Source organism: Poecilia reticulata, linkage group LG2 (genome assembly GCF_000633615.1).
Source record: "Poecilia reticulata strain Guanapo linkage group LG2, Guppy_female_1.0+MT, whole genome shotgun sequence".
Classification (NCBI taxonomy): Eukaryota; Metazoa; Chordata; class Actinopteri; order Cyprinodontiformes; family Poeciliidae; genus Poecilia; species Poecilia reticulata.
The window spans coordinates 35,467,337-35,480,089 of NC_024332.1; the positions used below are offsets into that span (position 1 = coordinate 35,467,337).

General features: G+C 39.8%; 1 protein-coding gene across 3 annotated transcripts in view; it reads right to left on the bottom strand.

The window, feature by feature from the left end:
- Window positions 1-731: 731 nt before the first annotated feature.
- Window positions 732-12,753, bottom strand: part of LOC103461410 (SH3 domain-containing RING finger protein 3) — a 127,652-nt gene continuing 115,630 nt past the window's right edge. For all 3 annotated transcript variants that reach the window (XM_017302661.1, XM_008403716.2, XM_008403713.2), the window contains 2 exons: window positions 9,425-9,798; window positions 732-7,732 (listed from right to left, as the gene is read on the bottom strand). In XM_017302661.1, coding sequence (XP_017158150.1) covers window positions 7,564-7,732; window positions 9,425-9,798 — 543 coding nt within the window. In that variant the 3' untranslated portion in view covers window positions 732-7,563. The remainder of the gene's footprint in view (window positions 7,733-9,424; window positions 9,799-12,753) is intronic.

Here is a 12,753-nt window from a genome sequence, read left to right on the forward strand (position 1 = left end):
ATAAAATATCTGCGTTGAAAGTCAAAGTTTTTCCTGAATGAGCATAAATCCAGGCGCGCGCGCACACACACACACACACACACACGCACACACACACACACACACACACACACACACACACNACACACACACACACACACACACACACACACACACACACACACACACACACACACACACACGTACCCCCGGCAACCTTTTTGCCAGTCACTCTAAATGCAAATGGAGGTGATGATCGAAGACGGCCTCGACTTGTAGGTAGATGAGGTTGTCATGTCACGAGGGGGGGTTGTGCTGGAGATGCTCTGAAATTGCCAATTTACACACCTCATCCATGTCAGTGTTTGGTTGGAGAAGAAGAAGAGGGGCGCGATAAGACAAGGGGAGGATATAGACGAGAGAAGACGGGAGGGGGGTGGAGGAGAGAGAGGCCAAAACAGGCATCCATCACCGGCATGTCTGCACTGATGAGGACAATAACGCTCTGTGAGACAACTATACCTGCAGCGTTGCTCGTAACGAGCTCACTGTGTGTGGAGATGGTTCTAATTAGAGCAGGAGATGATTCTCAGGATGAATCCTCAGAGGGGCCAAACTCAAACGGCGCAATACAGGTAATGTGTTTGTTTTTATATCAGAGCACACAAATGAGGGTTGCTTCAAATCATACTGCGTTTTAAAGAGCTGCAGGCGGTTAAAATGGCAGCGAAACAAAACAAACACAAGGGGAATAAATGTGAAAACAAAGGCATTTATTGCGAAAAATGCACTTGACATGAAAAAAACAAACAAAAACAATCATATCAACCACGGGTCATCGGTACAAGACGATGTATAATGATCACATGGTAGAAAGCGCTGGACGGTGTCAGTCCAGAGCATGACTGCAATGGCACAAAAGGCCTATAAATATTCTGGACAATATAGAATCATATATCTATATATAATCTTTTTTTTTGTTGTTCTCTCTGTTTCACCCACAGTACCAACAGTTTTCACCACGAGTCAGTCCTGAAGAGGCATGAGTGTCCGTGTTGCACCACGCTTTGTCATAGAGTTTCTTTTTAGTGTAAAGAGCTACATACAGAAGCCTCCGTCCTCCCGCTTTGCATTCACACACACACACACACACACACACGCACACACACACGCACGCACACACGCACGCACACACGCACAGGCTCTCTCAAGTATCTGTAAGAACAAATATGGCGTTTAATACAAAATGGCAGATCGGGAACTCAAGCTTCCTGGTAGATAACTTGACAGCGTCACAAAAAGCGTTTGGGCTCAAAAATGGTTATCAGAAAACCCATTCAGGTTCCCACAACCACAAACACTTCCGTTTCTTATTGGGATTTTTTTTTTTTTTTGTGATACACCGAAGACAAAATCGGACATAATTATGAAGTTGAGGGCTAATGATAAATGTTTTTTTTTACAAATATAAATCAGAAATGTGTTGCAGCTGTAATTATAGCCAACAGTGACTCTACAAGAATAAGGATTCATAGGCTTTTGGCAAATACAAATCAGCAGAATGTGCCATGATACCTTGATCCATCACATCAAATCTCAATAAAATACATTGTTTGAGTTTTCAGGGCTGTGAATAGTGCTCCAAGACAACTGAGTGCTAGTATTGTGCCTCAGTCAATCCAAATAATGCTTACACCTCGAAAGAATGACCCAAATTTTTAATTTCTGAAGCCCTCACTGCAATTTTTCAGCTAGTTCATTTATGCAACCAGGAAGCTGTGAGGCGAATGACAACCTTAGATCACATAATTAAAAATACAAACACACACAAAAACTTTTGAAAAACTGGCGCTTCAAGTTATATCTAAAGTGACCACTGTGCAGTGGTTTTATTCCTGACATTTTGACAGCTGTAAACGTTTTTTTTTCTCCCCCCCCAAAGAAAAGCGACCCCCAAGGGAAATAAAAATAAAACACACACTTCTGAGATTCAATAATCTCCAACACAAATAAGAGGCTGTTTTTTTTTTTGTTCTTTTAAATTGGAAACAATATATATTTGAGTTCTTGAGTCAGCAAGCCCACAAAGAGACAAAGAAAAGCTCACGTGAGACCAGTGCAGAGCTGTTTTGGGATCTGCTGGTTGCTGTAATCGGGCCCAACAAAACAGAGAGGACTACAAATGAACCCGCAGGCTTGCCTTACTGACACTTGTATACAAAGAAGCATGGAAAGAGGGCACTGGTCTGACTAGAATAAACACCATGTATTTGTGTGACATTTGTAGGCACTAAGGTTTGACTGACAGGTTTCAAAGGCCAATGGAGATATGCTAAGTCCGACTTTTCCAAGAACTTATACCCAAAAGTTTCATAGTGACTCCCTCTTTTGCTAATTTCTGGAGATAAATACGCACCTTTTTACTCACTGAACAAAGAAGCCCTAGCGACACTCATACAGATAACAAATTTGAGCTTGCGCAATAAAAAAAACAAAAACACATTAAAGTTAATTTAACAGTGGATAAATTCAATGCCGAATCTAAAAAGTTGAATGCAGTCCGGATACATGCGAGCTGGGACCTGCTGCACACGGGGATGAGCCGGTACCAGGTTCTCACAATACCAAACCTTCAGTAACAATACTGCAATGTTAGCACACAACAAACACGAATGTCTCAACATGGTCGAGTGGCTTTTCTTTGTAACCTAGAAAACAAACGTTCTTACTGCTGTTATTGTAGTATTATTAAAGTAACAGTAAACATATAATACTGTTTATTTATTGAGAATGTCAACTGGACAGAATATGTGTTTTTGAAATCGTGCACTTCATTTAAATTTGCTGGTAAATTAGTCAGGCTATCTGATCAGGCCTTGTGGACTGCTAGTACGCCACTCCTAGCTTACCAAGAGTAAAACAGGGTGCAGCTCTTTGAGTTTCCATACCATGACTGTTCGTGATTCTGGGACAAGAAATATTTCAAGAAATGAAGAATTTGCGTTTCTTGTAAGTGACGGAAAACTGTATGAGTCTGCATTCCTCTGTGCTCCATACAGCCAGAGGAAACTTTGCCCCCTTCAAAGCATTTTCTGGCACCTTATTAACATAGCTTTGCACCAAAGGAACATTTAATATGCTTTAAAAAAAAAAAAGGTTTCTTGTTCTTAAATGATGGCAGGATGGGTTGTAAGAGAGACAGACAGATTTTGGCCTCATGAGCAGTAATGCTGGCAATGCTGTGGTCTGATGGGTTGGAGAAATCACTGAGTCAAACAGGGAAGCGCTCAGACTGTTTGTGCTCCCCATTGTCATGAGAGGTGAATCACGACCGACAGAAAGAGATTCTAGACAGAAGCAGCTGAAATGATCTTCCTGTGATTAAGTGACTAAACTCAAGCTTACAGACAGGGTGAGAAAGTTCTATCAGGACAGACGCTGGTCCTCTGCATTGAAAGCAGTCAGCTCAGGTGGCTTGATTATCGTACCATGATGTCTCCTGGGTGTCTCTGTTTGGAGGTTTTTAAAGACAACCCACTGGGATCTGTAATGGGTCCCCAGAGCACAACCCAAACTCGCTGGACGGACTACGTACCCTACATATTTCCTGGGCTGGAAATGCCTTGGGGTCCCAGGAGGGGCCTGGAGAGTGTCTGTAGGTCCAGAGATGTCTGGATTTCCCTTGTGGACCTGTTACCTGTGCGACCTGATCTTCGCTAAGCGGAATATAATGGATAGATGCGTGAATAAAATTTTATGAACGTTTTTATCCTTTTTGAAAACATTGGCATACCTTGACCATAAACAGCCCACGCCTAGTTGGAAGAAAATAATTTCATCTTAAGAATAATTCTGTTTTCCTCTGAGGATTCCCTGCATGGGAACATCCAGATGAATCATTTTCTTGTGGATTCCAATCAATTATCTTTCATTTAAAAAAAAACTGTTCTTTTAGCTTAGGGGTTTTCTTTGTCTGTGCTGTTTTTGCTTTGTGCTTGCTTTTGCAAGGCTTGTCCATGTCCTGTTGGTTGGTTTCAGCATTTATGAATTTGTTCGATACAAAGTCAGAGCTGTGCTTACATGTGCACCAAACAATTAGCCACAAGCATCACCATCGGCAACATTTAGGTGCACCCAAAATGTTTCACGAATCCTCCACAAACAATAAAAGTCACGTTGTCATGTCTCATGCAGGGTAACAGTAATAAGAATTTAATATTGCGAGAAACTTTACCGTGATTATTATGTGTAGATTTTAACACACAGCTTGTAGGGTATTTTCATTAACTTTATGTGACAAGATAAGAACGCAGGTTTAAGGCTCTTATTGTGAAGATTTGAAGGACGCTGTGTTTTAGTTTACCTGCTCTTTTCTGGAAAAAAAAATACAAATATTCCTCGGAAGGTTTTGGACGAAAAGTTAAAATTAAAATTTTTGGATGTGATGAAGCCTGTAAGCAGTCCTGACAATAATTTAACTGATGTAATACATTTGTTAAATCTGTTTACAAGTGAAACAGATAAATAAGGTGACTAACGATCACATACATATGAGGCTTAAAGTTAACTTACTAGAAATGATCTATAGATAAAGCGAGTGGAAGCAACAGCATAAACGGAGGACTCAAGTTGAAATATGTGCTTTGAAAAAAAATTATAAATAAAAAAAAAATACAACAAAAAAGTCTTTAAAGTTTGGTCAGCTCTACATTTCACAAATAACACACAAAACACTTAAACTATCCTAAAAATGCAGGAAAATGTATATAAAAAACAACAACAGCCAAAGGTCACTTTCTTTCAGCTTTTCTATGCGATGTAAACCAATCTGTTGATCTGGATAGTGTCAGTTAGACCCTTGTGTGCTTGTCAGAGAAAGAGATTTCTACTTGTGCACTTGTCTGATAGCTGTTTGTGCTTCGGCTGAAATTAAAAAAAAATCCAACAATTTGGCTGCTGACCTGTTGTTCACAGTCACAGTCAGAGCTTTGCTGTGCTTTTTCAGGAAGAAAAAGATTAATATGAATAAAACGGAAACTAGACAAGATCCAGGTTCTCCTCTCTTGTGTTGGAACAATGTTGCTGCAGTCAGATTAAAAACGTTACCAGGTTTTCAAGAAAAAGTCTGTTCTATGGATGAATTTCAATAAATTAGAGAATCGTTAATATTACTGAGGTAAAATTCATATTATATGGATTCATGTCAGATAAAATGACATCTAAATTATTTTGTTTCACTTTAATTTCCATTATTATGGCTTAAAACTAATTAAAAAAAAACCTAATTAGGTTTATTAGAAAATTGAATATTACACAAGACCAATGACAGATATTCACTGACACCCTCCACAGGGAGTTAAAGCCACAAAAGCTCCTTCCTAAAGAAAATGAGTGTTCACAGAATGCTTCATCCAAACATCTAAATAGAAAAGGTTGAGTGGAAGGACCTGACCTGAGCTTCATAAATAATGTTTGTGCTGTTGGTGAGAGCTTTTTTAACAACTTAGCAGAAGAACAGTCTCATCAAATCCAGGACACAACACAGTAATTAATGCAGAAGTGTGTCCGACCAGGTATCGACTCTTACTGTACGGTGTATGAACATTCATCATAGAATAAGGCTTACATTTGTGTGTTAATCATTTCTAATATAAAAAGCAACTTTTATGAGAATCTGGGCTTTAGAATTTGATTTTCTATTTTCTGTTTTTTTTCTTCCACTCTACTTTTCTTTACTATGCCTGGAGACAGCACTATGTGAACTGCTAGCCCTCTTTAGAAAGAAGCTTTTGTGGCTCTTTGTGGAAGGTGTTAATGACTGTCTGACGGAAAAGGGTGAAGTCACCTCCAAGTATTTTGAAAATTGAACTTATTTAAACCTTTTTATTGTACCGAACTACTTTGTGCCTGCTTGTAGAAAAATCTTGCTTAAAAAGACAAGCAGAAGTAAAAAATAAAATAAAATCCCTTGATGTGCTCAAATACTGTATATGCAAGTATGGAGGCAAGTTGTAACAAATATCACCAAGTGCATTTCTTCTGTGTCTATTCTCATACCAAAGTTCAAAAACAACTCTATAAAACAGTCTGTAGAAGCATTTTGTTGTGACTTCCTGTTTCTTTTTACATTCAACAAGCCAGTCAGTTCAAATTAAATTGAAGTTTGAGAGCCAAAAAGTAATAAAAGTTCAATATTTTCTCAGTCATGTAAGACATATAAATAGAAAAATGGATGTCCTAATTCTGCCATTTTTTTTTCTTCTTTAAATAAAATGTTGTGACAGATCATCACAGCAGGACAACACAAACACCTATTACAACATATAAAAAGAAACATAATAATGCTACATGCATTGTCAACATATACTGGGCTGAAACCAAACGTGTGTTTGCTGTCACAGAGTAGACGAGAAGATCCTGGAGTGCAGGCTTGCGCACTTCCCTCACCGCCTGCCTGTAAATGTTTACTCCTCAAATGAAGAAAGCACCCGGATTCAAGTTCTGAGGTCTCAGTGGAAAAACAGAGCTAATAAATTTTGTGCTAATGTTTGCTGGTGGACAACGCCAAACAGGAGATCTGGGAGGCATGGCTCATCGTTCTGTGCTCTTAGAGTCTGTGCCTTCAGTAGCTTCGGAGCACGAGTTGTAGGTAAACTCCATCTGGGAGGCTGGGCTGGTTTAAAGCCATGTCCTACAGTTGACCTCCACAATTATTGGCAGCCCTCGTAAATAAGTGTAGTAAGCCTTTAAATGAATGTATCTTTTGTTGCAGTAGGATCATCTCACAATTAAAAAGCCAACTTTTAGATTGGGTAGATATTTTTTTTAGAGTAAAATAAAAACCTATCTGGCCTGGAGATGGGGATAGCAAGAAAAAGAGTGGCTAACTATTTCTGTGTTGATTTAGAAATATATGGTATACTATCTTTTTAAACTGTTCAGAGGTGACATTTTAAGTTTTCTGAACAGGTACCGAGGTTAAACTGTTTTTCAGCAAAGATCTAGCCAACAACCATCAAGAAACATTGGGGACAGTATTGTACAAACTATCTGTAGATGTGGTTGTTGCACACGGTGTGATCAGTAAACCGAATGAATGTGCTCTAATTCAGGTACATTTTTCAGTGTGAGATTATGCTTCTGCAGTAAAAGAATAGATTCATTTTAAGACTTTCTACATGTTATACCAGGGGTCCTAATAATTGTGTAAGGGGCTGCATGTGCTTAGTGAAGTGTGTGTGAATTGGTTGGACTAATCTGGATTTCAGAAAGTTGTAGACAACAGTTGTGATCTGTGGCTGCTTCAAACCACAATTAATTTAAAACTTGTATATTGCTCGATATGTTTAAAAACAGAACATTTTGAAATTATTTTTCCTTCCACTGTTGAAGAGCTAGTTTCTTAAGGCAGGTTAGAAAATGAAACATAAAATTTCATGAATTTTGATCCAGTAAAGAAATAAAAGAATCTGTGAAACCAATATCAGCCCAACCTCCGTGTAGATGCTGCTTGTGTTTGTGTGAAATATTTTTGTGTGTGTGACTCAGAGGCGGGGTTAAACTCTTTTGTCCCGTTCTTGGAGCTTAGAAGCTCTCGACGAAGCTGCCGGGAAACAAGCCGGTCTGTCCCGTCCTCTGCAGGGTGCCTTTGTACCACCCGTCTTCCCTCTTCTTGTGAACAAACACCACGTCTCCTTCCCGCAGTTCAATCTCCGCCTCACTCTGAGGCGGGTAAGGAACGACCACACGATACCTGCCAAGACAAAACAAAACAAAACTTTTTTTTTTTTTTTTTACTACATTTAGAATGTTTTAGCTAGTTCTGGTAAAATATTCCCACCAAAGTATTTTCTGATATTTGACTTTGATTACCAAATATGCTAAATGTTTGTACGCACTCCTTCCATTATACAGCAGGCATTCTCTCCTGAGAAAAGCAACCATTCAGCTCTTTCTACAGTAGCCTGCTGCTGACAGTAATGATATATTCTACTATTAAATGCCTCATTCCTCCCCAATGTAATGTGACATAAGTCCCTGCAATTGTGTGTTTCTCTAGAGGCAAAAAAGCCTCTGTGTGTAAGATTATGTGTTTTAGAGAACAGGTTTGGTAAAAGTAAAGGACATATGCTTTATGTTAGCATTGCATGTTATCTTGGTCAGTTCTAGAAATTTTACAACTACAAAGACGGAAGTAGTACGCGTATCATGCAACACAAAGTAGAGAATAACTGTGAAGTGGAGGGAAAGAGAGACACATTTCTTGCGTTTTTTATTTTACAGAGAACAAGTGTGGCATGTTTTTGAATTCAGTACTCTCTGGTTGCAGAAATAAAATTTTTTACAACCAAATTCTTTCAGATGTAACCAAAATATGAAATTAGGTGCTCTTGTGTAATTTAAATGCTACAGAGGCTTGTTAGAGAACAATAGTAAGCAAACAGCACCATGAAGGACACAGCAGCCAAGAGCTCATTAATTACAGAAGCAGCTATAGTGACCATGGTAACAATGGAGGAGCTGCAGGGAATCTGTTGACAGGATATACCTGTTTGTGCATCTTGTATTTATATAAGAATTGAATGAAAAAAAGCTATTGTTGAAAACTAAAAGCAATTAGAAAGTAACATCCACCACAGACCATATAACACACAAAAACTTGTGAAAAAGACCAAAATGTAACTTTCTGTAACAGCACTCTCTATGTATGGTGAACTACTGTGAAATAGGATAATGTTTAAGGTAGGATTTTCTTGAGCAGGAACAGTAAAGCTTGTTAGGAAGGATGTAGAGATGAATGAAGTTAAACACTATCCAATCGGAAGACACCATGTTGAGGTTCATTTTCTACAAGGACAAAGCATGATGATGATTTACATCAAAGCATATTCATATCAGGGTGAGTCTGTGGATGTGCAAAACTGGAAAAAACAAAAGACTTGCAGCTGTGCTTTCAATCAAAGGTTGTGTAACAAAGTATTGAGTGATTTTTCACTTCACAACTTGATTGTCACCTTACAATTATGCACTTTTTTGTGTTTGTGCATAACCAAAAAAGATACCATAAAAATACATAGAACTTTTGAAAACTTGACAAAAATAAAAAATCCAAGGAGAAGAAATGCATTTCCAAGGCAATTTAAAACTGTCTCATCCATAAAACCTTAGTCATATTTTTAATCTAGACAGAAGAGAGTTATTGGTCCCAGAAATGCCTCTGGGTGGCTCAGATTGTTTTCAGAGTCACTGCTCATGCTTTAGTGATTACTCACTCTCTCAGGACTACTTTACATCCTGCTGCCAAAATCCTCCATCCAAAAATTCTACAACACTTTCAGAAAATACTTCCTATTGTTTGCAGATGTGGCCTAATAAGCAAGTTTTTAAAAGCTGGTGGTATCTGCTCTTGCCTGCACCTATAGAGGCACAGTTTTCCCAGACCTACCTCTCTCTTGACAAAGGTTTGGGCTCAGGTCGGAGGACCATTAGGGCGCTGCCAGCACGTGTTGCTGGGGGCGACATGGGGAAGTTGGTATCCAGGGAACCGGACTTCCTGTGCAGCGGCTCCAGCCCTATTGCCCCTGGCATATCACTCTCGATTGGGCACGAGCCGGCTCGGCCCTGAGACGCCATCGGACAGGAACCCGAGCGGCCGTGGTGGTGAAGGTGGTGAGGGTGGTGGGTTGGCTCTGTGGCCCCGGCCCCCTGGCCTGCCTGCGAGGGGTCGTGTGTGGGTGGAGAGGACGGCGGTGAGCGTGGTTTCTTTTTGGCCGCAGCCCCTGACAAGAGCTTTAGCAAGCCTGCTGCTTTTCTCTCCTTCTGAGGATGGACAGATAAGGACAGAGAGAGGGAAATGTACAGTAAGAGGTGGAAGCTTTACACAAAGATCCGCAATATAAGGCGCACCAGATTATAAGGCGCACCTTCAATGAATGGCCTATTTTAAAACTTTTTCCATATATAAGGTGCACCGCATTATAAGGTGTACAGAATAGGCGCTTCAGTTTGGGTTGCCAATTTGTTCCGTACTCTATTATTACACATCCACATTTGTAAAGAAGTGGTCCCCGAGTACTTTATATAGTAGGCTGCCCCAGTTGTTGTTTCACTCACGGTGTTGGTGTTGCGATATTGTGCCCAACTGCTTTCTGTGTAACACAGACCAACTGACACGCTGCCGCCGCAGTCTCTCTCTTTCCCCACCCTCCCCCCTGGCTTTAAATGTATTATCAAACTTTATTAACAAACCAGCGTTCTGACAACTATCCCAGCATGCACCGCGCACTTCTTCTTCTACGGGGAAAAATGAAGTCGGCGGCTGCTTACCGTAGTTGCTAGAGCTGTTGTGGCTCAATATTGGCCCATATATAAGGCGCACCGGATTATAAGGCGCACTGTCGGCTTTTGATGAAATTGAAGGTTTTTAGGTGCGCCTTATAGTGCGGAAAATACGGTATGTAAACTTCTGATATTGAAGACATCAATAAATACGTTTCTGACAGATTCTCTCTCTTATTATTGTGGCATTTAGTAAGTAGAAATAATCTTGGTCATTTTAACTGACCTTAAACAAAAGGAGTTTGGTTTGATGTAATTTCAGGCAGCGAGAAAAGAAAGTCTATGTCTTTTTATTTGATGTATGCAAACTTCTGGTTTCAACTGTATATGTTAATTCTTTTGAGCTTTTATTTAGCATTATGGCAGATACTGGATTTAGAAATGCTGATTTCCGTCCTTTTATAAATGTAAGATCTGTGTTTTGTAAGAAATACACAGGGTAATTCTGGTTGCTAATAGTGCCAGTTTATATTGACTTCTCAAAATAATTTGGTCTTTTGAGTTACAATATTAAAACCATGTCTTAAAGTTAAGAGGGCATGGGAATAGGATAAAAACAGAGCCAGCATGTCAAAGCTTTTCAGAAACATCAGGAATGCATGGAAAGGAATGCCTCTCTAGTCTGGATTCATTCTTTCCTAAAAACAGTAAGACAGGAAACTATACGATACGAAACGCGTCTACAAGCACAAATAGGTTTATTGTTGCTGGCTGGTGACCAGAGTGACCAGAGGGGGAAATTTTTTGCAGAAATATTTTAGCTTGATGGTCTCCCAAGCAATATTTTACAGATCATTTCTTTGACTGACATTCATTACACAGTCATGGTAACAATTGTTGAAGCAAAATTAGCTGATACATTCATCTGTCAGACACAGAACAAACAGCCATATCAACTACTCTGATGTCAGGACTTGGCATTCTCCCCAAGTTCCTGTTAAAACAACCCACACAGCAAGGCTGAAGAAAACCAAAACAAAAAGCATCACTGCAAACAAGCCACATTCCTCAAGTGCAGCCTTAGCACAGAGGAGGGATGGCACAGAAACAAGCGCTCAACAAAGCACTAAGAGAGAGTGTGAAAACATTTAGACTCAGCAGGATTACTACCAAAAGCCAACTGCATCCCCTGCTCTCCAAAGATAGCTTTCTCTGCTATCTTTGAAGAGCATTCCCTCCGAAAATATGTGCTTTTCTCCAAATATGGACATCTTAGTGTCTCCTACCTTTAGTCTCTTTATCAAACATAAATCTTTTATAGATCACAGTTGGAATAATGAGCAGCTGTTAAGAGTGTGGCAAGGTAGTAAAACATGCGTGCGCACGCACGCACGCACGCACGCACGCACGCACGCACGCACACACACACACACACACACACGCACACACACACACACCAAAAAAAACAAAAAACAAAAAAAACCGCTCAGAGCTTTGGTAGCACACATTATCCTCCTGCAAAAATAACAGACTGAATGCTAATTTCAGAGATGGAGGACAGGATAGTGAAATAAACAACACTAAACAAGGAGAAAATGGTAAGATGGGAGCTGGATTTAATAATGAAAGAGGGATTTTCAAGGCAAGAAAGGAGACGAGCAGAAGGGAAAAGAAAAAGAAGGGAGGTAGATTGAAATGGCACAAAATGTGAATAATCACTCCCTCTCTTCTTTCATCTGCTGGCTTAAAGGCTTAATCTGCCTCTTGTGATTCAGTGCGCTTCTCTATAAATGTCTGTTTATGGACATATATTTATAGAGAGCACACACCATGGCCGCTGTTTCCAAATAAACCACCAGAGAGCAGCATTAAYTCACATGTAACTTATCCCACCATCATTCAGCTTCAGCCGTTTGTTCCTGTGCTTTTTCTTTCATGCATAAAGCAAGGCACACATTTTGACATGTGGCTAAAAGCAGTGCCSTAGGAAATCGTTTGTATTTTTCACTGAATAAGATGAAGTCTCACCTTAGTGTTTGGGAATCTAGAGCAAACAGCTCAGGGTTGATACAATTAGCGGAGCGGATGCTGGATAACGACAGGAAATCCAAGTAAAATCCAGGAATACAATGGAATAAAATCTGAAGAACTGATCCGTTTCAGTGGATTATGATATCCTCGTGTCTTAACACGTCTYAAGATCAAGATGGTGGCATTTCACAACTATTTTCGAGTTAATTTGGAGAAAACTAAAAAGTTGAAGGGGGAAACATATGTTCTACACAGTTCTGTTTAAATGGAAACGAAGGCCAGTAATATCTAAACCATCTCCAACATGTTTCTTGGCATGTCCTGYACTTTTCGGGACCTGAAATCCTCTGAGCACTCTCRACAGCTTTTTTCCTTGGCAGCTGCCCYGTGAGTACAGTCTTTTTGGAAACTAGTGTACAGCATCCAGACCGATATGGTCTGTAGTGGCAGCTGTGCTCCAGACAG